Below are 26612 nucleotides of genomic sequence, written 5' to 3' on the forward strand. Positions count from 1 at the left end.
ATTTTTACATTCGTCATTGCGAATTGGTTTGTTTTGCCGATTGTACTATATAGTCTATGTTGTCTCACCTCAGTGATGCGAATTTACACAACGTACATTTCAAACAATACTTTTAATGAGAACCACTGCATAAACTTTATTAAAAATATACCTACAATGTATAAGACACGAGACGCTCTAACTACCTGTGTATTATAGAACATGTTCACTCTATGAAAACCGGTATGAAAATAACACGGTTAAACCTGATCATTAAATCGAATGCTTTGCGACTGTTGGATGTAAAATACTCACAACAATTAGAGAAAACTATTCCAGGAAGTCTCACTACTTACTCATTATTGAAATTAAATAAATTAGATGAGAAAAACATTTCATTTTCACATAATGTACTACCGTTATTTTGGTGTTGAATCGTGTAAACTGTGATGCTATCAAACAGATAATGAGCATCCATGGCGAGATTTCGTTCAGCACTGCGCCCCTTACGGGCTAAAGTCGTAAACCTTTCGACTATGTCACATGTCAATGTTGACGATTTCTCATTGGCTCTTCATTTTAAAGGTGGTAAATTCGTATTTTGAGTTTGCTTCATAGATGGTTGTTTAGTTCGTGGTTCCATACAAAGACATTTAGAGTATCTGGTAAGTTGAATATGTTCAGCAAGCTGTACGGCGTAGCTGCATTCTGCGTAACATACATATTATTATTGTCGGTTTGCTATTTTTAAAAGATGAAATCTGTAACTCCGTGTTCGGTTTCGCCGTTCGCTAAATTTCCCGGGAACAAAACAAAAAGAAATAATTCAAATTTACGCCGATGGGTTTATGTTCGTAGCCCCGAACTGGACAAAGACTACGTCACACGAGTGAATAGCGATGGGTCTTTCGCCGTCGTGGGTGAAAGACCGAGAACTCCGGAAGTCAGTTATTAGGAAAATTTTAAAAAATATATTCTCCATGGGTGTTCGCTTCGCTTCAAGGGACTGTGGCACAATGCACTGAGGTTGCAGGCTACACAGCTGTTTCTACTATCAATGCATCGCTGTTTAGCCCCGACTGTTCTGCATGCAGTGTTTTATTGTTGATGTTGTAACCATATCAACGAGATGTATCGGCTGGTATCTAGTGTAAGAAATAAACGAGGGATGAAGGCTCCAGTGAGCCCATATTTTTTTTCAACTTTGGGGGGGGTAAAAACAGACGAAAAGAATGCACTACAAGTCTAATTTTAAAATGCAGAGAACAAATGCAGTTGTTGCAACATCGCAAATAATAATAATAATAATGTATTTTGTAACTGCAAGTAGATATGCTTGCAACTCGGTTTTGTGAATCTTTGAAACTTTGATATAGCAGTGAATTGTTTGTATTAATAATTGTAAAATCATTTTGAGCATATTCAGTGTTTTAATTTGTCAAGAAAACAATGAACTGTATTGTTATTTTTCAGCAAAAAATAGTGAATTTAAAACCCAGTGAATAATTAATGCATTTTACAATAACTATTGATTTCATTTTTTGAAAAGCTTACTATATTATATTCCAAATATAGTTACAAGCTGTATTTGTTCAATTGTCCACAAAAGTGTGTATTTGCCAGGGTGACAGTTATAACCATGTCGTAACTAGTTTATGTTATCAGCTATTCAGACAGTCAGTTAAAATCAGATATGGTAACAGTAATTATTTTATCTTATCTAACGTTTTTCACTGAAATGATTGATAAGCGTGTTTGCATAAATCATTCTACAATACACATACATGAATATAATCTGTCTTTTTTTGGTGATATCAGAATTTGCCAGCATGGAGGTAACACCAGTTTATTATGTTCAACTCTTGGATGATAATTATCTGACTGCTACTTTGGAAATGTTAATAAACCGTCCAGAATTCACAAGCTCAATAGGTAGGTTGAATACGTTCACTGGATTGGGACTTAGGCCATCAGTACACCAGGGTAATTATTCCTATGCCCTGCCATGTTAAGGTTGGGAGAAGAAAAAAAATGTGAAGTCTGTACTTATCTGTAAATTATCGTAATAATAATATAGCAACAACATGAATATTTATTTGAATCCAACTAGTTATTTCAAAACAGGTATTGTAAAAAGTCAAAAATGAGCCATGTTATGGTATCTTTGGAGATGACATCGCAATTTTGGATTAAGAATATTAACCAATCAGTTCATTGGTAGTCCATTGTATTTCGGAAGTGTGGTATTAAAAGTATTCAATAGAATTTATCAATAGGCTGGATAAAGATAAATTAACTTATGGAATTGTCAATATCCATAGCAGTCTGTGTTAAAGTATTATTTCACCAAAATTAAATAGTTTTTATCAAATTTTTGTTGTAAACCCACATAAATTGTGGTATTCAGCATAAAACATTTTTACCATAGAAAACAAGCTTAAATGCGCCAATGTGTTAAGCTCACTTCAGATGTTGAGTATTTAAGCTGCTCTGTTTTAGCTTTACACACCTCTTCATTTAATAATCCTGTACCGTTGTCTTCTTATTTCAGATACAAATGTAATTATACTAAGCGATACTACGATAGAAGAAGATAAACTCGATAACATCAAGACTTTTACTATACCTGGCTATTTTATTGACTTGTATCGTAGGCATGATTTAGGCAAAAATGAACGGGAAACTGTTTTAAGCCATGAAGATTACTTAATAGCAATACAATTGATATTAGCGGAGTACAATAAGCAGGTGAGTGTACAGTGATCAGTCGTTGATACATTTGCACCATGAACAAACGTTGATGACCTTTAACCGACCTCGTCTGTGCAACTGTTCCTATGTCATTTACTAAGATAATATATATGTGTAGTGTGTAACCACCAAAGTCGTTGGCATTCCTAGACTTGATTAATTTGTCAATTGGTAACAGACATATTTCCAGTGTCATAATGTTTAATAAGGCTGCCTTTAAGAAAAAACATTTAACCTTTATTGGGACTCGTTATTGGTGACCTTTATGTACAGGTCAAAATAATGTACATTACCTTAAAACAAAAAAAAAGGGTTTTGCTTCTCACTATCGCACATGTTTGAATCTGCACCTCACAGAGGTTTTTCTAAACTGCGGAACAGTGGCACAGCGCCCTGATACTCGTGGCTGGCATCCTCTTATCAAATTGTTGATTGATTGAACTTTAAGTCATAAATATATTTCTTGAGCCACGCACTTCCGTGCTGCCGTACAACATGAAATTTTCTCAAATATATTTTTCTTTGTGAAAACTTCCCAGCAACACAAGCTGACAATGTGTCGGACACCAAATACACTAAAATTACTCCAAAAATATTTCAATGGCAATAAATACACCATTAAAACAGCGCAGAAACTTTCTGGTATGGCGTTCCCTCTTGTTCATTTTTCCTTAGAAAACCCCCTGCCTCATGTATTTTTTTTAGCAATTTTGTGTACCGGGCAAGCTTGTCACATACGAGAGAATAGGGAAATATTTTGTATTCTCTGTTTCAGGGGATGTTATGACAACTCAAATTAAACATGAATGCACATATTGAAAAGCTTGGTTTAATAAATGTTAAATATTTAAACATGTACAGTACAACCCATGCATAAATAAAATTTAGTTAGCTTTCAAAATTGACATCTAAAATTGTGTACCCCAGACCATTCGTCCCGGTGTTATCGCTATCGCCACACGAGACTCCAGCTTGTCTCCTATACAATTTTCTTTCCGCCCACTTAATTTTAATATTCATATGACCTTTGCACTGACATCGATAGCCAATCGCATTCGACCGCGGACGTCACTCTAAATAAACAACTGAATAAATTAATATACCATATTTGGAAGATAGCGGGTAAATTCAACGTTGTTGGTGTGTTCCTTCGGGTTCCGAAGTCGCACGAAACGAGTTCATGTTCCGTTATCTTTCGCAAGTAAAACAGGTCGATATGTATTAAACATGGCATTTGTTTTCTTGTTTTAACCCCCTTATTACGCAAGCTTCCGTCGAAGTGGTGTTTTTTTCGACGATTTGTGGCATGTTGCAAAACGAACGAAACATTGCGGCATTCTTAGCGGTGGATAAGGGATCGACTATGTCGTCACATTTATGTCTCGTTTGAAAGAGAATAAACAACCGCTCAGAAAAATATGTTGCTAATATTTAAGTGTGGTGCCTTGAAATCGCCTGCCCGACGTCCAAATTTCAAAAGGATGTTCGATTTGCAATGACGACCGTTCATATGTACTAGGCGACGTTACTAATTACTACTAGGGTCGGTGTTTGCATTAAGAATTATAGAACAAAAGATCAGCAAAGCGGTGCTTTTGTCGGCGATTTTGTCAAAGGGAATATTGATAAAATGTTGCAAAACAGAATCGCGAGTTGGGTGAAAAATTGCACCGGCGGCATTCTCAGCGATGGCGACACCCGAGAAACACCGTGTCACGGTGCATTCGTGCATCAGTACACCGAAGAAATACATACATATTGTTGCGGACGACTATGTAGACTGTGTTCATGTAGTCTTCGAGTTTGTGGACAGTTAAAGTCGTGTGTGAATTTATTCAAGCCAGGAAAAGCAGGAGGGATAACTTATGGAAATCGTCTTTCCAATTTGATCCAGTGCGACGTTGTGAAAGGAGCGACTCTGTCGTCTCATCTATGTCTAGTTTGTAAGAGAAAGATTGATAGCGCAGAAAAATCCGCCAATAATGTAAAACAGTGGCGTGAAATTGTCAGTCATTCTAATATCTCCCAACCAGTGAACGAAAGGGTTAAGCGTGCTGCCTTGAAATCGCCTGCCAAAACTAAAATGGCGTGTGTCACGTGACTTTGTTTACTAAAGATAGCGTAGGCGTTTGATTGACACTCAACTCATTAGTATTCCACCAATCACAGCTACATCTACTTTCTGGATGTGCGCAGTCAAATTGTATAGGAGACAAGCTGGAGTCTCGTGTGGCGATAGCGATAACACCGGGACGAATGGTCTGGGGTAAAAATTGTGCTGAGTAATTTACTGTAGAATATTTTACTTTCGCTAGAAATTAATTTTTGCTATTTTCATAAAGAATGATTCAGTTAAAATAAAATCCAGCCAATGTATCCTTTTCCTGTATTTTACATTCAACTCCCCAAAATTCAGTGAAAATAAATTCCATATAACACACCTAAAAAGTCTTTTTAGCGAAAATTAATTCCAGTGAAAATAAAGTATGTTAGAGTGTCTGAATATGTCTCCTTAGTAACCTAGGCTAATACCACAAAGAGTAAGTTGAAATTTTTAATGACAATAATACTAGTGTTAGAAATTATAAATTTTTATGTAAAGGCGAAGTCAGCTGATAGCCATCTTGGAATTTAAGTTACACACCACTGTACTGTGGCTTGTTGTATGTATTAATCTTAACACATTTTTTTTTTTTTTAAATTTTTTAAAACAGTGTCATTCCATTTTTTAGATCCGCTGTCGACTTTGTCGAGTGGAGCTTATCATACGAGTGATTGTCAGTCGTTGTAGTCCGTGTCAATGTTTTACTTATTCGACTTCTTGAAAACTACAAGCCTGGATGCTTTGATACTTAGTGTATATGTAGCTTGGGTGGACCATTCTTAGATTTGTTCATTTCATGTTGATATCTTTAATTCTCCAATTTTGATAAATATTTTTTTCATTTTTAGTAAAAAGTGATATTTTCGAGTTGTTAAAAATCACAAGTCTGATTGCTTTGATATTACATATATAGGTACTACATGTGGACCCCTCTCAGATTTGTTCATTTCATGATGATATTTTCAATTATCTAATTTTGATAAATATATTTGGTAAAAAGTGATATTTTCGAATTCTTGTTGAAAACGGCAAGTACAATTGCTTTGATACTATACATAATTATTGTTCATTTTCTAATGATATCTTCAGTTCTTTAATTGAAATGTGCATTGCTAACAGTGGAGCTCTCAGCCAAATGGCTGCTTGTTCAATTTACCCAAAGCTTTTTTTCCTGTTTCAATATCATCACCATAATTATTGAGAATGTAAGTAAAAACAATCTTTCCGAAAAACAATGCCATATTGAAACTGCAGTGATCTTCTTGTTCAAATATCGCTTTTTGTGAGATTTCAGTATGTTAGATATTGACATATAATATATAAGGTGAACAACCAGGTAATTGTTTTTGACTCTAACTAAATAAGCACAATGTTAGCATTTCTTTGTTCCTGAAATGTTTTTTTTCATCATACTAAATAACGCCACATTCATTTGTTTTTTAACAGGACAGTGGTGATTTTGATGTGGACACCAGTGATGTTTTACAGACTGCAAAAACAATCATGAGAATGAAAATGGGATCAAATACTCTGAATACTGATGAGAACAGAATTGCTGAAATAAAGACAATGTACCATGAATATTTAGTGAAATGTAACAGTGCTGACATGGCAGACGTTTACCATCGCATTAAAACATACTTACAGGAAGATGTTACTGCAAAAAACAAATACATTTTGATTGGTGGAACTAAAACAGAATTAGAGGTAAGACTATTTGTCATCCTGAAAGTCTGTGTTTTCTTGATCTTATGACAGTGACTGAGTAGGAAAACAAAAACAAAAAAATACATTGTTGAGAGAGTGGGTTGATTTGATTTTATATTTTCTTGTGTAATTATTTATATGAAATTATTTATATTTCAGCAAAGTTTTATACAGCTTCTTTGTGGTGATCATGAAGTTGCTGTGGTAACCGTTGAAACGCCACTGGAGGAGAGTAACAACAAGCCATCAGGCATTGAACTACTCTTTGATAGACAGCCATGGTCTCAGTTAAACCTCTGTTCGTCCTGTAGTAAATCTTCCCAAATGCCTGCTACTGAGGTAAGCTCTCGTAATTTATTTATAGGTTATGATTCTTCTGAGAACTGTTTTTGTGATGCTGCCCTCTATAGTCTTATGAGGAGGACCTAATCGATCCCACAGTTAAAGGGGAACTGCTCAATCCCATGGATTGCACCACATGCTCATTGGTAATTAACTCTGCCTCTGTCCACTAAGTAAATGAATGCTTATTATGCTCGCTTACTCAAACTGTGATTGACAGGCATTTTGCATATATTAGCCGCCATTTTAAACACAGGATTTTTACTTGTCGCGGCATGTTTCCACCGAAAACAACAACATTTATACATCAAAAGCCCAACCAGATGAGTGTAATCGCTAGAGTACATATTCATGCCCCCATAGAAATGTATTTGGAATCATAGCTTGATTGAAACATCATAAATGGCACATTTCCCGAAGCTCCCCCCACAATGTGAGCGGCTTGGTTCGAATTAGCCTACTAATTGCGGTGGCCATCTTGCCCCTATTTATAGTATTGGTTCTCTTTTAATTGCTGCTACAACACTAATCAGGAATGCCAACTAATGCAAAATACTTTATTTTTGCTACTTTCACTGAGAGATGATTCAGTGAAAATAAAATCCAGCGAATATAACTTTTTTCCTATATTTTACGTTCAATTGTCTTTTTTAAGTATACACCACTTAAGTAAAAGGACTTTACAATCTAAAATTAATTCTAGAGAATATTAAAAAAGTTATTTTTTCTCCCAGGTGTTTGTCAGAAGAGTGATATTTGCATACTTGACGTTATTGGTCAATTCTAGAAATGAGATTGCTTTAGCCAGGTGTTTGAACATACCAGACAGGGAGCTGGACCATCTAGCTTTTACAGCATTAAAGAAAATGGCTAAAGAAAAAAATATGCCAATGTTTCAGGTAAGCTGTTCTTTTATTTTTGCATTATTCAGTTTTAAACAAGGGAACAGGGGCGCAGCGCCCTCATGTCATGCGCCCCCCTTACCCCTGGGGAGTAGATCCTCTGGCAACCATAAAATTGTGAATGACCAAGGATCACATGTGACCTGTCTGATAGTAATTTTGACCCCAAGGAAGCCATAGAATGCTCTATTTTAACTTAGAATTATCAAAAACTCCACACCCTGGTAGGGAGAACCCTATCTGCCCCACTTGGTGGCGCCGCTGTATTGCTAATATGGTTCAATTAATCAAGTCTGAAAGGTATGATATCATAGTTTTGAAAGACTTGGTAAGTTCTTAGATCAGTGGATTCTTTTAGCTGACTAACTTAGAATATTGTTGCATATCAAAACATGTTGGTACCATCATAATTGCAACAAATCAATGGATAATTCTTTAAATCATGAATACTTTCTAATTTATCACAACTTGTAACATACAAAAGAAATACTTTGCAAATACCATGCTCTAGTTCATATTTTGGAGAAAGGATCATATTTTTGGCCTCCGTATTTACTCCAAAACTTTGCCTGCCGCAAAAAACGAACGATTTGATTTTGAACTCTAATTTCTTTATTTCGTAGCTCACATCGATCGGCCGATTTTCGACAAAGGAATATTGCTTTTGAATACCCTCACTTAATCAAAATTACCTATCATCAAATGTGTACAGCACATTATTAAGCATGGAAATATCCCCAAAATACTTTCGCGTTTGTCGAATCCCACGTGATGTTTGACGCGACTACGACGCTATGACCTTTGTTTGTTCTGTTTTTACGTTCGATTTCACGCTTAACGCGTGATTCTCGCAATGTACGGAAAATGGTCTATTGTGACCAATAACAGATTCTTTTTTACCTTGCAGACTGCCATCTCATTTGTGATGAAAATACGTATCAAATGTGCAATAACAGACGATCCATTGTCTCCTTATGTCAAAGGAATGAATGAATTTGTTAATATGATACAAAAATTACAAATAATCATAGAGGAAGATCCAGATACAAGGTAAAATATTGCTTCAACTACTTTAGAATACTTATTTTTCGCTTGGAATCGATTTTCGCTGGAGGAATGATTCAGTGAAAATAAAATCCAGCGAACATACCTTTTTTCCTATATTTCACATTCAACTCGTCAAAAATCAGTGAAAATAAATTCCAAACAAAATGCCCAAAAAGTATATTCAGTGAAAATTAATTCCAGCTAAGGCTGGGGGGAAAAATTAAAATTCTTTTTTTCCATTAGATTTGTGTGATTCTCAAAGAATTGTAAGTGAGATCATTGATCGGAGAGAAGAAATGAAATAAAATTGTATTCCATGTTGTATTCCATAACCTTGTTTCTATTCTGCGCGAGACTTCAGTACTTTGATCATCATACTCCCACAAAAATGTAACTTGGATTTGTTATGCGGCGGGTGGTAAAAAAATGAAGATAAAAATAATATTTTTTTACCATTTTTTTGCGCTTACAAGTCGGCGGGCGCGAGAAATTATGCTGAAATAAAATTATATTTTTATTTCATTTTCGGCTTCTGTTCATTTGGCGGGTTCGCGAAACAATGGATAATAAAAGTCTGGCCTAAAATAAAGTATTTTTTACACTACTAAAATATCAATGAATTTGGGCATTGTAACAGTTACAGGGAATCTATGTAGAATATAAATGTGTACTTGATTGAACCGGTCATATTGATGTCATATGATGCTTCATTATATATACACATGGCTAATATGGTAGAACTGGTTTGTGTGCACACTCAACTGTTATTGTTGTAAATAGTGTGCCCTCTTAACAGGAATGATTTTGTAGGAATCCTGAATCAAAATTGTACGAGTATATGTAAGTGATTGAGGCACACACTTAAATGTTGTAGCACCTGATTTTTTTTTTAGTTTTACACTTGTCTTGTTTATGAAATGTGAATTTTATTTTACCAAATTACGAATTGCATGACTATAGTCAAATGACTACATCAATGTACAATTTTCTGTTTCTATATATATACTATAGTTGCATCACAGCAAATCAGTGGCATCTGGGCACACTGGTTGTAAAATCATTTGTCACTTGGATGGACATGCCTCTAGCTTTGCTCTTATTTGTAAACTTAGAATGAGTGATTTATTGTAAACTAAGATTCTTTAGGGTCTCTGGAAATTAACCATATTAAAGTTTCTAATCACTCCTCATTAATCCTTTGATATGAAAACTTACCAGCTACTTGGATTTCACCTCAAGTTAAACTTATTTGTAATTGATAAAATGTGTGATTAAACAATATTTTGTTTTCTGGACCATAGAGCATAAGGACAAATATGTAAAATATAGGAGTACCGTAAAATCTGTATTAAAAGCCGCATCCCTAATAGAAGTCGCACCCATTCTTTTTGAATAATTGAGAACAAAAAATTCATCATTTCTCATATGTGTAGGTGCTCCAATAGAAGCCACATTTCCTCTGTTGCATTGTAACATTTTAATAGAAGCCAGGGTTTCTAATACAGATTGTATAGTAGGTGATCTGTAAAAAAAAATCCAATCAAGACCACAAGTCTATAAAACATATTTTAATAAAGTTTCTTAGGCTGTTGCCTTACGCAGGTTTGACTGTACAGAAGTTTGATTGTGGATTTTAGTATCAAATCTGATTTCAAAAGTTCAACAGCTTCAGCAATTGTGCCAATAAAGCCAAAAAACAGAAGAATATTTTTAAAATATTTGTGTTTTCTTTATTAATTTTGTTTCAGTTCAAGTTTGAGAAGAGTTCTAAATGTCATCAAGAATACGATATGTAAATCAAATGATGTGAAGTTGAGGAAATCCAGTGTAGAGGCGGTAACTAGGAAACTACATGATGAGATTGATCAGTTAATTGTCACAAATAAGAATGCCAACTCAAAACAAAGCCCTCAAGTTGTAAGTAATATTCAGGAATTTTGAGTATCTGCATAATTGTTGCTAAAAGGGTACTGTACTGCAGAACTGTTTCTATGTAAACAACTTGGATATGCTGGTGTCAATTGACAAGGGTGTTTCTCAGTTGATTATATATATATATATACAAGCCAGAATTTGATGCGTTAACAAACTTTGACAAACAAGCTGCTCTCTGATTGGTCTATTAGGCCAAAAAAACAAAAAACAACTTATATTGCCCTCAAGTTGGGAAAATTGGGTCGGTCGGTCGTTTTTGTTGTTTTTCTTTAAACTCGTGAAAACTAAGTGTGTCGTAAATAGCCAAGGTGTGTGGGGATAAAAAAAAACGCAACCCGATATTTCATATTTTTCAGTCGGTCGATTTTGCTATAAAGAAATTACAATTTAACAGTCTGCACCAGATTTATTCCAGTTTTGCGTAATATTGGTTTAGATAGATTACCACTACAATCTGTCATTCTGTGAACAACTCCTTGCTGCTATTAGAAATATTTGGAGTTTGATATTTTGAGGCTATCGAAGTAATTCTTCTCAAAAATGAACAAGTGAATATTTCATTGCTATCTGGCTTGTGAAAATGTCTCACAAAGTTAAAATGATTCACAATATCTTATTTTTATATTATTTTTTGGGGAACTCGAAAACTTTTAGATCTTGGAGGTGAATCTATTGCCACTAAAGCAGAGACAAATTTAGCCACCGGAATGAGCTCAGTTTTGCATCTTGTGTTTCATGGTTGTTATTCAATCACTATAGATTCCAGATTTGATTTATTACTTTTCTGTTATTAAAATGAAAATATATTCTATTTTCTAGTCTGTTTCTAATGGAGGTAGCATCGCTGGACGCCAGAGTATTAAACTTTTGCGCTTACTGTTAGACCATGAATGTTGCCAAGATAGTGGTAATAATTCAGTCTCTGTGCTGAGTGATTGTTATTCCAGTCAGAAAACACCAATAAGATTCCCCTCACTTTTATCACAATTTAGGTAAGCTATGTCACTTGCATCGGTGGTCATTGTTAATTGTAGAAAACTTTACTAACACTTTTCTACTTAAAGTGTAACTGAATTGGGACAATTGACTTTTTTTGTGTGCAAAATTTATTTATAAACAACATTATGAAAAAAAATCAAGTGAAAAGGATATATAAATTGGGTAAACAGTCAATGATATTCCGAAATCGCGCCATGCCCCCCTCTCCCATCACCTTCGAGTTTTTTCGGCATTACGAGTGTAACCGAAATGGCGCCACCAACGGGAGCATAAAGCATGAGCTAGCTAGCAGACAGGATTGTTTATCATTTTCCATACGCACGCGTTTCGTAAACATATACAACGAGTTACCAAGATCGAGAATTCTTACGAGTTACCATCATATACAACGAGTTACCACGATCGTTTTCATGGGGAAACGCTGTGTTGTTGGCGGGTGTAGTAACACACACGGCGATCGCGTAAGTCTTTATGGGTTCCCAAAAGATTCGAATTTATGACATCAGTGGACCAAAGCCGTCAAGAACACCAGGAAACATTGGGATGGACCTTCTCCATATACCGTTATTTGCAGTGTCCATTTTACGCCCGAATCATTTGTTGATCCACCATCTGGATTCGTTATGAATTATTTGGGTTTCGGGAATAACTGTGTAAATAACCAGAAGAATAATATTTTCCATGTAGAATATGAATATTAATTTGCTTGAAAAGTTTAGAATGTATTCATGTTATTATGCCAGAGTCGAAATAACTAGATCGATCGTGGAACAACAACAACAAAACACAAAATGGCGATTGGAAAATGTAAGCACTGGACGCATTCACCGTTCACGTACTTTGTGTCTTTACATGATTTCTTCAGAAGATCAAGAAACTGAAAATTGCACACTGATATGTGTTTAGAATTTGGATGAACAAAAGACAGAAACTGGAAACCAAGCCGGTCACGATGTTCAAACTCTGTGTCACGGTCATTTTGGGAAGGTACACGATCACCCACATCGCGTACTTTTCTTGCAGGTTCAAACCTGTATGGGCCAATTTGTCCCTGGCACTCTAAAACAAAATCGTGACATCTCTCATTGTCATCATACTCTTCGATTTCATAACTCTCGTCAGACGATAACATAGATTCCGTGTCGCTTTCCGAGCACTGCATACGTATAGCGGCCATTGTGAGACGATGACAAGTTCCCCCCATGACGTCATAAAGTACCCTTGTATGCTAATTAGGTACTCCAGTTGGAGCCTCGCTCTGAGTCGACCAAGAAACTGAACGTGGGCGTGTCCTTATCCAGAACATTATTATTGATCGTTTACTTAATTTATGTACATTTTTCACTTGATTTTTTTTCATAATGTTTTTATAAATAAATTTTGCACACAAAAAAAGTCAATTGTCCCAATTCAGTTACACTTTAAAGGGGCACTTCCAGTTAAGCCTAATCTCACAACAAATTTACTTTCTGGATTAAAATTACAATGGATAACAAAAGGTAGATTAACTTTAAAAACAACATAAACAATAGTGTCCCATGATTCTTTGGTGCAATCCCTGGGATTGAGCGGGTTCCCCTTTAAAGTATTACAACTTGATGCACCGAATCATGTTGGACCCATAGTGGTGTATACAACACATAAAAATATAGCTGAAATTTGAGCATGTACCTTGCGATCACTGTAGCATTTTAAAGTTGCACTTTGACAGCATTCCGAGTTTTATTGGCATATTGGAATTATGTGAAATATTTGATGGTCTAAATCTGTGCAAATTGTGAGAAATGAATAATAAAAATATAAATTTTATGATTATTTCAGTTATTTTATTGAATACTGTTCCAACATGTGTTGATTTACACACTCACTCCAGGCTACAGTGATTTAAAACCAGGCAGAATCCTGACTGATTGTGTGTTTTGTTTTCCCAGAAATTTATGGAAATTCAGGCATGATGCTTAAAGGATGGTGGTCGTTGCATGAATTTCATGTAAATAAACAATGTATTTTTACACACATTGTATACGTCGCTATGAGTCCCATATCGAACATGAATCGGCGTAACGACCACTGCCCTTTAAGACCCAAATTAAAACTATGAATTCTCTCAGAATGCAATTTCAACACCATACAGAAATGAGCAGCTATCTTGGTGGGATGTCTCATGTCTAGCTCTGTGTCAAATGAAAAAAATCCTGTTTCACTGCACAAAATGTGTGCTGTGCATTTAATTAATTAATTAATCACAACAGTATTTTGGGGCCACAAACTAAGACTACTGTACAATATATTTTCGCTTGGAATTAATTGTTGCTATTTTCGTTGAAGGAATGATTCAGTGAAAATAAAATCCAGCGATTGTACTTTTTTTTCCTATATTTTACATTCAACTCATCAAAAATCAGTGAAAATAAATTCCATACAAAACACCCAAAAAGTTCTTTCAGTGAAAATTAATTCCAGCTAAAATAAAGTAGTTTACAGTAGTTTGAATGAACTATATCTGTGGTCCTCACTAGAATCACTATTATGGTGTATAGGATTATTTTATACATTTCCTGGTGAAATAAACAAACTAAATTCTGCTATAAATGACACAGAATCGCTATGTACGAATTAACACAATTTGCATATTACCATTTCTTAGTTAATGTTTGTTTCAAATATACAAGTGGTGTAGCTGTAACTTGAATTGTTAATATTTCTATACTACTTCATAGATCTCCTGATCAGTGTTCTCCAGATGAACCAGAAAACCAGACACTGATTGAAAGAGTTTCCCTCAAGGTCAACAAGCCTCAGGTTAGCAGTGTTATTATTCACTTCCTGGTCGTCATCACTCAGGTGGAATATATCAGTGTAACTTTGCACAAGATGGGGTCTACATGTCTTTTATTAATCGGGGGAAAAAACAATCTGAACAAACAGTACCAGCTGTGATTGGTACATGTGTGCACAGAAAGCAAATCACAATAATCATACTACGATGGGTAGTTGGATACCTTGGTTTATGCAAAGGACTTGGGTCTGTGTTTTCCATCTATTTAGCTTTACCTGGTAGGGTAAACAATTGTATTGCCAAATTTTTTGACTAGTAGTTAAAAATAGGAAGGAAATATTTCATAATTTAAAAGGTGACGTGGTCATCTGAGCAATAAGTTTTAGTTGAGTCAAAGCACATTTTGAAAGAACCTGTCAACAAACTAGCTATTCTCTGATTGGTCTGACTGTCAGGTGTAATGGTTGGGTAGCCAATCAGACACAGTCTTGTATGTAGCTTTGTATTGAATCATAATCAATGGATTTAGAGACCTGTACTAATAATGCTTTCACTAAATGTCTGTTATGAGCAAAGTATTTGGGAAATTCTGGGTCTGTCTAATCAAGGAAAATCAGAACTTTTTCATGTATATTCAACATATCACTTGCTAGATGTTTTTCCCCCTCGCTCATTTAGACTATCGGTTGAGGCTTTCAGTAGGTGGTGTTAAATACCTGAAAATATTCTTGAAATATGGAATTAGTAAATACTATTATACATCTGTCGCCGTAGCGGCATAAGTTACAGTGTGCCGTAATTTTGCGGTATTTACGGGTATTTTCATCCTACCAAATATGGAATTATTATTACGGGTGTAAGCGTCCTCTAATAAAACAAACCATGGTTTGACCAGACTCCACACAAAGAAGTTCGCTGATTCTGTGTCTAAACTTTAATTTCGTCATTCCCATGATGTATCCTTGGTAGGATAAGATATATAATAATAAGGCTATTATGAGGATACCTCAAAGTATGCACTTAGGCAGTACGCCGTGGCGGGAGTATCGATCAATGCGCAGCGGAGGTCATTACTCCTGCTGTACTGCATACGTTGAGGTATCCTCAAAATAACCTCATATTAATATTAATTGTTGTCTTTTTGTGAGTGGTTGGTCTCATGATTGCTGCCAACTTTTGTCAATCATTCTGTTTTAGACTCTTCATTAATGATGTGCTTATATATTGAATTACAGAGTTCATTCCAACAAATCAGTCACCAATCTTGTATGGCATGGGCTGATGAAGACATGCTGAAAAAACCAGCACTGGATCCTCTGATGATATACCAAGATGCCCCACTGTCTGCCACGCATGATGTCACCAGTGATGTCACAGCCAATAACATAAAAAACACTAAAGAAAGTTTTCTAATTGTGAAAAAACAAAAAGATTTGAAAAAGAGAATTCTTGAAGAAATTGGAGATGATGAAATTGAAATTGAGGAACCACCGGTCGAAAATGCTAAAAAAAAATCCAAAAAGAATAAAGAAGTCAAGACTAACATTGTTAAAGAAAGTAAATCCAAGAAAACTAGTAGTGTTACGAGGAATAGAAAGAAAGCTATGCCATTACAGAAAGGACAGAAACAAATGACACAGTTCTTCAGGCTCTAATGACCAGACAATTAATTCAATTTCTGTGTTGCAATTGTTTTATACACGCATTCTTGCCATAGAAACATTTTTGAGTTCTTGTGCACCAGGATGAGTTTCAGCATAGTTAAGCTGCTAATTAAATTAGTTTAGATGTAAAAGCAAATATCTCAAACAAGCAAAATATCACAAGTACTACAATTATCAGATTTATGAATTGTGATTCTATTTGTTAATAAGGTGACAAAATATAAAGAACTTTTGATGTGTCATATAAGTTTGCATGGTATATTTAAGTTTGGGAAGTAATTTCTTGTCTATCAGTTTTTGGATTCTGAACTATATACAGAGTAGAGGTTTAACAATTAAGACAAGTTTTATTCTGAGAGTTTGATTTTCTTTGAATCTTAAACACCCCACATTCTCACTTGAGAATTCAGAAAGTAGATTGACTCTCTGGATGTTTTGGTACACCTGTTTAAGCATTCATGTCATTACCAAAAATGTTGTTGAGGGTAAATAAACATAAATTTGTACCATTTCAGAATAAAAATCTGACATTGGTAAATTTGTTACTATTTAATCTAATCATGTGTATAATTTTAAATTAGATTTATTCTCAAGATTTAATATTTGAGCCAATAGTCCTCCTTGTGTTGGTGGTGCTCTTGAAACAAGTTTGGAGTGAGTTGACTACAATTTTGTTGATTTTTAAAATATGTTAAACTGTATAATTTTATTAGATATTTATTGAAAATTTTTATGTCAAAATTGTTACTGCCATTATATAATTTCTTTTTATTTAATGAAATTTTTAATCAAATATTGTGAGTTAAGGTCTATGATTGCACAAAGCATGGTTCACTTTACCCACAATGCTTGTATACTACAGTATACTTGGGAGAATTGAATGGGGGGACTCACACACTTTGTACTGCAAAATATTTTATTTTCGCTTGGAATTAATTATCGCTATTTTTGCTGAAGGAATGATTCAGTGAAAATAAAATCCAGCAAATGTACCTTTTTTCCCAATATTTTACATTCAACTGGTCAGAAATCAGTGAATATAAATTCCATACAAAAAACCCCAAAAAGTCTTTTCAGCAAATATTATTTCAAGCTAGAATAAAGTAGTTTATACAGTATTAGCCTGGTTAGATTCCTGTTATTTTGTGGGTCTTTCTCCCGCCATTTTGTGACTGTTTATGAACCACAAAATAAAAGGAAGATAACCAGGCTAACCATGTTAACTTTATAGTGCAAGAGCAATTCTGCTGGTTACAATATGGCTCTGTACAGTGGTCAGGATTTTAATAATTTTAACATTTATTTTGAAGCTGTATAACATCACCACGGTTTGATTGGTTGATATTGCCTTGACATTAATTTGTTCAATTGATGTATACTGTAAAATAAACAAGTTATTCTGATAAATGTTTTTGTCCATTATTAATTGACTATGCAAGTCATTAGCAGTTATGTTAGATGTAGGCAGTTGTCAACTCAAAGTAATTAGTTTCTGGCTCAGTAACGTGCCTAGTGTATAAGGAAATTTGTCCAGTAGGTTGCTGGTATCCAGTTGAGTGTCCAATTGTCGCTGGTCAACCACAATTGTCACTGGTCAGCCACAATTGTCACTGGTCAACCACACACAAGATGCAGCCAAGTTGAGCTGTTTGATTAATAGATTTGCTAGTTCTTTAAAAATTTCAGAGACGAGTAATTTTCTTTTTCAACATGCTTGTGGTCTGAGTGTTGGAAGGCGTTGCTGGCTGTATATGCACAGGAATTTCCCTAAATGCCAATACCAACACCAATTTTTAAGACCTAGTCCATAGTTTTTGCACATGGGACAAGAAACTGAAGTAAACTTTACTAAAATGTATAATGGAATAATGACATTCAAGGCGTGTCAAAGAAAACCTAACCTACAAGCTTGGAATAAGTACAAATGCTGACTGGGATGGGGAAAGACCCCCCTCGGAGGGTGGGTAATGTAATGTAAAGTAGGCTAACGTAAAATCAAAAGAAATCGTAGATTCTGAGTAAAGTAAAAAAAAAAAAAGATTACCAGTCTTTTTTTTTTTTGTAGATTCTTAATTTCTAATTAATTCACATTGCCATGAGGTAATTGTGTTTTGTTCATGCATCCACAAGACACAAGTTGCTTGCATGGGTGTATCCATTCACCCCCTTCTCTCTCGACGAATATGTGGAGGCAGTAAGATGGAACGTTCAAGATGGTTTGAATAAATAAAATAAACTTGTCCCAAAATAGTGTTTCAAATAACTTGATATTATTAGGTTTTTTTTTATAAAATGTCTTTATAGAAAACAAAATATTTTACAATAAAACAAACATTTTACACAACATTAAACATTAATCGTTCTATGATTTGAACTGGGTTTGTTGACGTCATAGTAAATATCAGCCGCAGGTATTAAAAGACACTAAATTGTAGAATTTCAATATTTGTTCTCAGTTCCAAGCTATACAAACTTTAGTCGCTTCGTTTTTTGGCCAGCAATGAAAACAAAGTTTGCAGCAGTAATATTCATATTTCCTATAAATATAATAGAAGTGTTACGAAATATTACGTCTATAAAAATATAAAATGGCAACAAAGTGTGCCCTTACTGACGAGACATTACACCATTCTGAATGAGGACGTGCGCCCTCTATAGTTTTTATGTATTTTTTTCCAAAACAAATTATACTGATTGTTCATATAAATAGTTCAGTCATTTCAACCCAGTAAGAAACGTCTGTTAGCCAAAGACCGTATCAGCATTATTGGAAGAGGACAAAAACGTGTGCAGTTGCGCCCTCAGTGTTCTACATAATAGATTCTGTCGTTTCAAACGAACAAGAGTTAAGTCGATATTGCCTATTTGGTGATTTTATTGACAATTGTGACCGCAGTGGACATTCTTCTAGTCCCGGCGATTCATACTCGTAGTCAGGAATCGTGTGACCATTTTCAGTCCCCGTTTGTCTGTCCGTTATTTCATCTTCTGGGTGCATACCACAACAGAGGCACGTTTCAACAAAGTCATCTCTGGTTCTAGCCGCTCTTCTCGACGCTGCCTGGCACCAGGTCTAGAAATAAAAAATTACGTAACTGCATAAAAATGTAAATGACACCAGACATCCAAACCAGAGTTACTTCAATAAGGTAGCAACAAGATAAGGTTTTAAAATGATCTGTGATTCAGGTGAAAACGCTGTTTTACACGCGTTGTGTACGTCGCTATGAGTCCCACATCGAACACGCCGCGGCTCGATGACCGCCGCCCTTTAAAGCGTGTAAGGAATTTCTTGAGTGGATACATAAAATAAAATAAAAAACTAGTAAAATAAAAAAAACATTTATCAAAATATCATCAAGTTCATTAGCATATACTGTATATAAGCCAGTGGAAACATACCCTTACCGTAAATCAAAAATTGCATAGCAAAAACACAGTTATGAACGCAACTACAACCAAAAACATGGAAAATGCATTTAAAAAAATAAGTGCATCAAAGTATACAAACAAATGATGATGTTTCGAAAGACTTGTACTGACATCCACCGTACTTCATTCTAAATACCAATGCGAAAACGCCATGTTATAATTGCTCAACTATCGCCAATAGTCTGCTGCCCTCTACGCCAGTTTATACGTACCATTTGTTTGTGGTCACGTCTTTCTCTATATGCAGCCCAACACCATTCAATAACCACTACTAACAAACCAACAGCAAACCCGCCAAATAAACAGTAGAACACGCCAGCCATACCATGGAAATTTAGCGTCGTTTCACCGGGCGTGGACCCATCTAGGAAAAACAGATAAACAACGGCATATAACATTAATGTAAATAATTATTCAAGTTGACAAAGTGTATATTATATTGTTTCTGGTAATTTTGTTTCAAAAATAACAGCGAGGCATACTTTCTTATTACCAGCGCCCTCTAGCGACGAAATTGGATGACGTAAATGGGTGAAACCTGAAAGAAGGCCATTCACGGCGTCGATATTATTTTCACCTGTAGCTACATGTTTTAGGGGAATTAATTATTTTCTTTAAAAAAATATCGCTTTGAAAGATATTGCTTTCACCAATTTATATCATATTGACGTCACAGGAGAACGTTGTCGCTAGAGGGCGTTTATTTGCAGACTTCTACTGGTGGTGCTGCCATGCGGATTGATTATAGATAAATATACATGTATGTAATATTGCTGCTCGACTCGGTAAGCATCGGTTCGTTACTTGAGTGTGAAGCGTGCTGATGAATACATCACAAATCGACTGGCGTTCGTGAATACGGCTACATCAGACCAAACTTTTAGACCTAGGAAAATAAAGACAGATCTGGTCAATACATACACTATACAATCATATACTGACACAAACATTACGTACCGCCAACATTCTGACAATCTCCTTTAAAATATTTCTGGTTCAATTTATCAATAAATCCTTTTTGACGTAGTCTTAAAATTTCCAGTGTAACCCTCTCGGTATGCGGAGAATTTAATTGTAGACCAATCCCGTATCCAATCTTAGCGAATGTCGCCCCCACCGTTCGCACATCGCAAGGTGGTTTACTCGCTGCGTAGTCCAAAACTGCAGAGTCCCAGATAAATGCGTATTTCCCATTACGGACTTTGTTGATTCCCGCCACGGAGTCGTCAACCAGGGTGTCGTAGGCCTGCATGAGGGATGACATTCGTCGGTAAGGATCGGAGTCCGATTGTTCGAAAAACGACTGCGGTTGACTGTCAGCTACGGTGCCAAAGTAGATATCAGAATTAGCTAAGTCGTCGATAGAATTAATACCTGGAAAGAAAACAATGCCAACATTTAGCGGGCAACAAACTGTGCTGTCTACTCGTATGCCTCTGATAAAGGGCCTTTGCCCAATACGTTACACGCAACAACAATTACCAAACGGCGTAGTTGCGTGCTCACAGGTATGGGTTCCGAAATTAGTTTCTGATAAAAAGTCGCACTTCAAAATATTTATCGTTTTCCGGTTTATATTTGAAATATATTGTTAGTACGATCAGTTTTCGTGTCCTGTGTCCATTTCAGTTCAATGTGATCACAACCAGTATCGGTATAAATATGCTTTTAAAAACGGAACACAAACACACGTGACTTATGACAACTTACCGCTGTTCAATCTCGCCGCAGTCAAATACGCTGCTAAATTAGCTGTATACGTGGCGATGATGACAGTGACAGCTAGCCACCAAAACCCTCCAACTACGCGACCAGATAAACAACGTGGCGTGTACTCGGCCCCCTAAAATCAAATATGCTCAAATATTATTATTACTTAAGATTTCTCGAAATTTAATTTTTGCAATTAATGACAATAGATTTTTTTTTATTTTACATTATGTGTTGTAGAACACAAAACATATATATGTTTAGTGGAATAATAAACCACGCATGCAGGTGGAATTAATAGTACGTACCAGTAATTCGAGCACATGGTTACTTAGTATATTAATTGATGAAACAAATACTTTTTTATGCGTGACTAATTCGATGTAATTCAATAGATGTAAGTTAAGGATAACACAATAACGATTTACCGACCTGATGGGTCCACGAGGCGAAGGCGAACCAGAACGCCTGGGGAAGCGACATCAGTTTGCGTGAGCTATACGAACGCTGTTCACTCAAATCAATCCGCTGAATATACATGCCATGGAAGCCGTACGGACTGAAATAGCTACATAGCGAGACGCCCACTCCACACGCTACCATGGAGACGAAGATAGCGATCCACAAGTCGGTACTGAACGGCTCTAAAAACTGAAAGAGTCGTCTCTCTTTTTTCTCGTGTCCGAGTAAAATAGTCAATCCCAAGTCCAGATAAGGTTTGGTGAAATCGATCGTTTGCTGTCGCTCGTAACTAATGGTAAAAGGAGCAACAGCCCAATCGACTTCCTGTAAAACAAATCAAGAAACAGGTGTTAGCAACTTTGTATCTATGACAACCAGTATTTCGGAGGTAAAATATTTCTCAGTGGTTAACATTTAACTTCAGGCGGTAGAGCTCGTCGCCATCGACAGTTCACTCTACGCTTACACTATTGAAATTCAATTATTATTTTCATATGATCTGCCTCAAAACGAACATAATTGCCATGGCAACAGAAACCGGTAAAGGTATATATTACAGCGCCTTACCCGCTCTTTCAACTGCCGCACCATACCATTCCACTCGCCAGTTTCAGGGTCAAGTGATCCAAAATTCCCATCAGGCACCAGTTCTAATTCGTACTCAAATTGTAACGCCATTTGTAATTTGTCCAGTAAATCTTTGCAAAATCCGTGAAATCTGTCATTTCCGGTTGTGTTATCGCTTCTGACCATCATAAACGGTTCCTCCTGAGACACGAATACATGTATTCTAGTGAGCAACTCTTCCGACTCTGAACACAATGTCTTACAGCGGGTGCCGAAATAAACAAAGTACATGCACTCAGAAAACAGGATTCAATAATACACCGTCATCTTTTTTGCTCGAAATCTGATATCGGTTTAAATCAAAATCCACGCAAAACATATGAAAATGGTTCCATTCACTCATTGCGTTTGAATCTGAGTGGCTTTCACTGTACACAGCGTGAAATAGGACTGTCATTTTGCTGAAATTGACACCGTTGGAGATGTTCTTAAGAATATACTGCTACGTTGCAAAAAAATTATAGGCTGGTCTATTATTTTCTTGACCACTTCCAAGTTCGCCGATATAATTAACTTATTATCTATCGTGCTATTGAAATATTTTGTGAGTGATGTTGACTTCATATAAATTACGAATCATCATCTTCTTTTAGCAAGTTATCTGAATACTGTATTTGTGGATTAACTTGTTGTTTCATTATTTGTTCTTGGGCTATGTTTTGGTAATTTACCATACTATGCCCTCAGTAGTGTTGTAATAAAGTTGTAATACAGTTATCGTAATCCTGACAGTTATTCAAATTTGTTGTTATTTCTCGTAGTCTCTTTCAGGAGTCTGACCTAGACAATGGCATCACACCACAGTCACTCTCCTAGTAGAGTGACTGTGATCACACAAAGCAATGGATGCTGGGAATGGTTCGCTTGTAGAAACAGAACTGTTCAAGACTGTCTATCAAAATACTGAAACACGCAGGGGCACTGGAACCAACAGCTTGAGACGAACACTGACTGTTACTTTTTACGGACTCGAACTTGTCTTGCGATTGTGGGATTATCACGTAAGTTGAGTGACTCCAAATAGGCATACCACTCCAATTTGCATACCCGTAACATATACATTTTTGTAATACATAAAAGTCACTAAATGTATTTAAAAAAATCATCAAACTCACCAATATGGTCGTAATAATCAGTGTAGTATTGCTAAGATCATAGTCGTTGTCCACCGGTGCTTCCTCTGTCGCACCCATGAACGTTATCAATGAGGAGTTCACGTCGATATCTCCCTTTGTCCGCCACTCTCCAATCTGGGAAGATAAAGTTACACTTATTGGATGTCGTTGAACTAATTATGCATAATCGCTATGATGTCACAACACTTTTTTTATTTTGTATAAAACGTTTATAACGTTCACCACTGCAGTGTTCCAGTGTGGAGAGATAAATGTCTGTACAGATATGAAACCATGAGAGCGGACGATGAAAATTAAACAATTACGATTCTTGTCTATTCTAATATGTATATATCTATTGTTAATTGTGGTCACTGGTACGGTTTAGTACCTTACAGTAATTTGCTGGATCATTTCTATGGTCTTACGGTATAATGCCCTAATCTATCGATTTAGTGTGAATATTGTAAAACTTTATCTAGACACATTATTAAAATTTTAATATCAAAAATTATGATATTATCTACGTCTCCAGTTTTCTCGGAAACATGTGTGTATTTATATGTACTCGCTAGCATTCCCAGGCTCGATTAGGGGGGGTATATTAGGGGGGGTATGACCGTGACTTCTGTTGTTAGTGAAATTGTAAAATAACTTTAAATGGAGACACTTTAGAAGAAAATTAAACTCTGAACCAGAAATATTTACGCGAAAACCCATATTAAGAAAAGTGTTGCGTCACTCCCGAGAGATTAATATTGTTATCCTGACATTTTAACGCGAGCGAAAGATAGTGATAGTATCCCACAATGCCATGCTGGAACTCTTGGATTATACTACCTTTAATTAATGTTACTGTACTTACCTGTATTGTGCCATTCGCCTTGAAATTAACAATATCATACACGGTGACAGCCGGCGTCCTTGTATGGGTGAAATTCAAATATCTAGCTGTCCCTGGGCCACTAACCTATAACATAAGCAATACTTGTCGTCAGACTATTTAGAAATGCTGCAAAATATGAACGTGTCCGTTATACAATAGCCATAACCATTCACGATATTGCCTAGGAACGATGCCAGAAATAGCTCATTGTACATTTAGATTATGTAACTGTCACATACTATGTGACGTCACAGGCGGTAGTGAAAAAATAAAATACTAATTGACCATTGATCAGTTTGAAATATGACCGCGGTGATTCACGTGGTGATTTGACGCCATTTTTCATTAGCCAATCATATTTAGGGTCAATAGCTGACCCCAGTTAACAATTACTAGCATCGTTCCTAGGCGTTGGTTGTGTGCGGTTTAGTGCGTGAGGGCGGCACATAGATTATATACAATGGTAGGTATTCGTGTCAAGCTTGGGTAAGGCAACAACTGTTTTTAACAACTCATTTTTTAGCCTTGGCTCTGTTAAATACGTGGCATTTTGTTTTGTTTTTTGATATTCAAATGATGTTTTTCAACGATCCGAGTCAGGGTAATAGTCTTGCATACACTTTTCCATCAGATAGTCAAGCCTTTAGGGGCCATACCTATTCGAAGTTACTAATTCGGTTTAATCTTGTAAACCCGTACAATTCTGAAGATGCCGAAAGGTGAGTAACACTACCTGTTCTAAATACTGCATCAAGACTGATCCGTGTACCCATGGCAACGACTCCTCATCAGCACAAACTTTTCTAGTGTAATTTGGCGGTGACCATGGCAACCCATCTTCGAAATACTCTGTCAGAGCATAAGCGACTGCTAAGATGGCATCGAATATATGGTATACGAATGGCTGCAACGAAACATAGTGTGCAACGGTAAAACTCTGACAAAAAACATCATTTTTACTTGTACTATTACTATACATTTTTAATTAGTGTGTATAAATGGGTATCTTAGAAATTTTTGTCCTGAATTAACAAAAAATGCCCTTTTACTTAAAAATAGCGTTTTTTGGTAATTTTTAAGACCAATATCTCCCTACAACATGGCCGATGTTTTCTGATCTTTTTTAGAGATTTTCATTACACTATGATCAGTACATTTGTTTACGATTTGTGGTAATTTTATTATTATTTGCAAAAGGTTGCTGCAGGTGAACGCATAATGATTGTATAATGAATTTAAATAATAAATACTGAATCAATTTATGATTAATCATGATCTCATTCTGAATATAGTCGAAACACTCGTATATTGCCTGAAAGGTGCGGATCGGACGTCCGCAGCAAAAATCGAATGATTTGATTTCAAAATACTGATCATTGAGAGGAGGATATTGCGTTGATATACCATTACGTCATCAAAATTGTACATCATCATCAAATGTGTACAGCTCATTATTTGTCGAATCCCACGCGATGCTTTGACGTCATTACGACGCTAGGACCTTTGTTTGTCGTGTTTTTACGTTCACGTCGTCTCAATCTGTCAATATGGTTCGTCTGACGGAATGCGCTGCATACGTGTTGCGCCTACGTAACGCGGGAACTCATAGTATACGGAAAACTTGTCCACACAACTTGTTTTACTTAAATATTGTTGAATTAAGGCCTGCGGTAGAAATATATTATCAACTGTAGCGTGGTTTTTACAGAAGCCATTCTCTGTAATTGCATAAATAGAGTTTGACCAATTTGCAAATATTTGATTTATTTTTAAATATTGACGTGAAAATCTTACTTAGAACATTTAAAAGCCTCTATGCATCTATATTAGTAATTATTCACATAATTTCTAACACATTGGCATTATTATCGCGGCAGTCCATTTTGGTAAAATTGATTGCGCCTAATTTACTTGTTTTCAAACATGAAACTCCTAACTTAATTCTACATCACACCTCGCGAAAGTATTTGCGACATCCATCGGCGAGGGCACTGTCACACAACATCACTGCCAGTTGTAGACCGTTCGTTTCCCAGTGAGTTTATTCATTCATATTTACATTTACAGTCCTCGCAATGCATACATAAATAGTATTTATCAGTTCTGACTAAAGGTTGAAGAATACATCGGGATTTGAAAGGTTTACAAATAATCGATATGCCATGTTGGCA

At 35.8% G+C, this 26612-nt stretch overlaps 2 protein-coding genes across 2 annotated transcripts in view; one reads left to right on the plus strand and one right to left on the minus strand.

Annotated features, from left to right (window-relative positions):
* Positions 1–560: 560 nt before the first annotated feature.
* Positions 561–17616, plus strand: LOC100366640 (PCNA-interacting partner-like). Its single transcript, XM_085492838.1, has 11 exons — positions 561–644; positions 1798–1911; positions 2531–2727; positions 6281–6541; positions 6701–6880; positions 7618–7782; positions 8693–8835; positions 10581–10749; positions 11587–11759; positions 14487–14568; positions 15781–17616. The coding sequence occupies exons 2-11, from the start codon at positions 1809–1811 to the stop codon at positions 16198–16200; spliced, it is 1893 nt and encodes a 630-aa protein (XP_085348964.1). The 5' UTR covers positions 561–644; positions 1798–1808; the 3' UTR covers positions 16201–17616.
* A 1222-nt stretch (positions 17617–18838) lies between these two features.
* Positions 18839–26612, minus strand: part of LOC100366790 (glutamate receptor 2-like) — a 47269-nt gene continuing 39495 nt past the window's right edge. Inside the window, exons 6-14 of the mRNA XM_085493410.1 lie at positions 25175–25345; positions 24421–24525; positions 23556–23690; positions 22381–22581; positions 21784–22137; positions 21352–21484; positions 20599–21015; positions 19854–20005; positions 18839–19282 (exon numbers count right to left, since the gene is read on the minus strand). Of these exons, the coding sequence (XP_085349536.1) occupies positions 19019–19282; positions 19854–20005; positions 20599–21015; positions 21352–21484; positions 21784–22137; positions 22381–22581; positions 23556–23690; positions 24421–24525; positions 25175–25345 (1932 nt within the window). The 3' untranslated portion in view covers positions 18839–19018. The remainder of the gene's footprint in view (positions 19283–19853; positions 20006–20598; positions 21016–21351; positions 21485–21783; positions 22138–22380; positions 22582–23555; positions 23691–24420; positions 24526–25174; positions 25346–26612) is intronic.

The sequence above is a fragment of the Saccoglossus kowalevskii genome, chromosome 18, assembly GCF_978046115.1.
Source record: "Saccoglossus kowalevskii chromosome 18, keSacKowa6.1, whole genome shotgun sequence".
Taxonomy (NCBI): Eukaryota; Metazoa; Hemichordata; class Enteropneusta; family Harrimaniidae; genus Saccoglossus; species Saccoglossus kowalevskii.

Excerpts from the sequence above, each read along its gene's own strand:
- LOC100366640 (XM_085492838.1), top strand. The coding sequence starts at position 1,809 with ATGGAGGTAACACCAGTTTATTATGTTCAACTCTTGGATGATAATTAT. Across the intron at positions 2,728-6,280 it reads TAGCGGAGTACAATAAGCAG|GACAGTGGTGATTTTGATGT; the intron begins GTGAGTGTACAG and ends GTTTTTTAACAG. Across the intron at positions 11,760-14,486 it reads TCACTTTTATCACAATTTAG|ATCTCCTGATCAGTGTTCTC; the intron begins GTAAGCTATGTC and ends ACTACTTCATAG.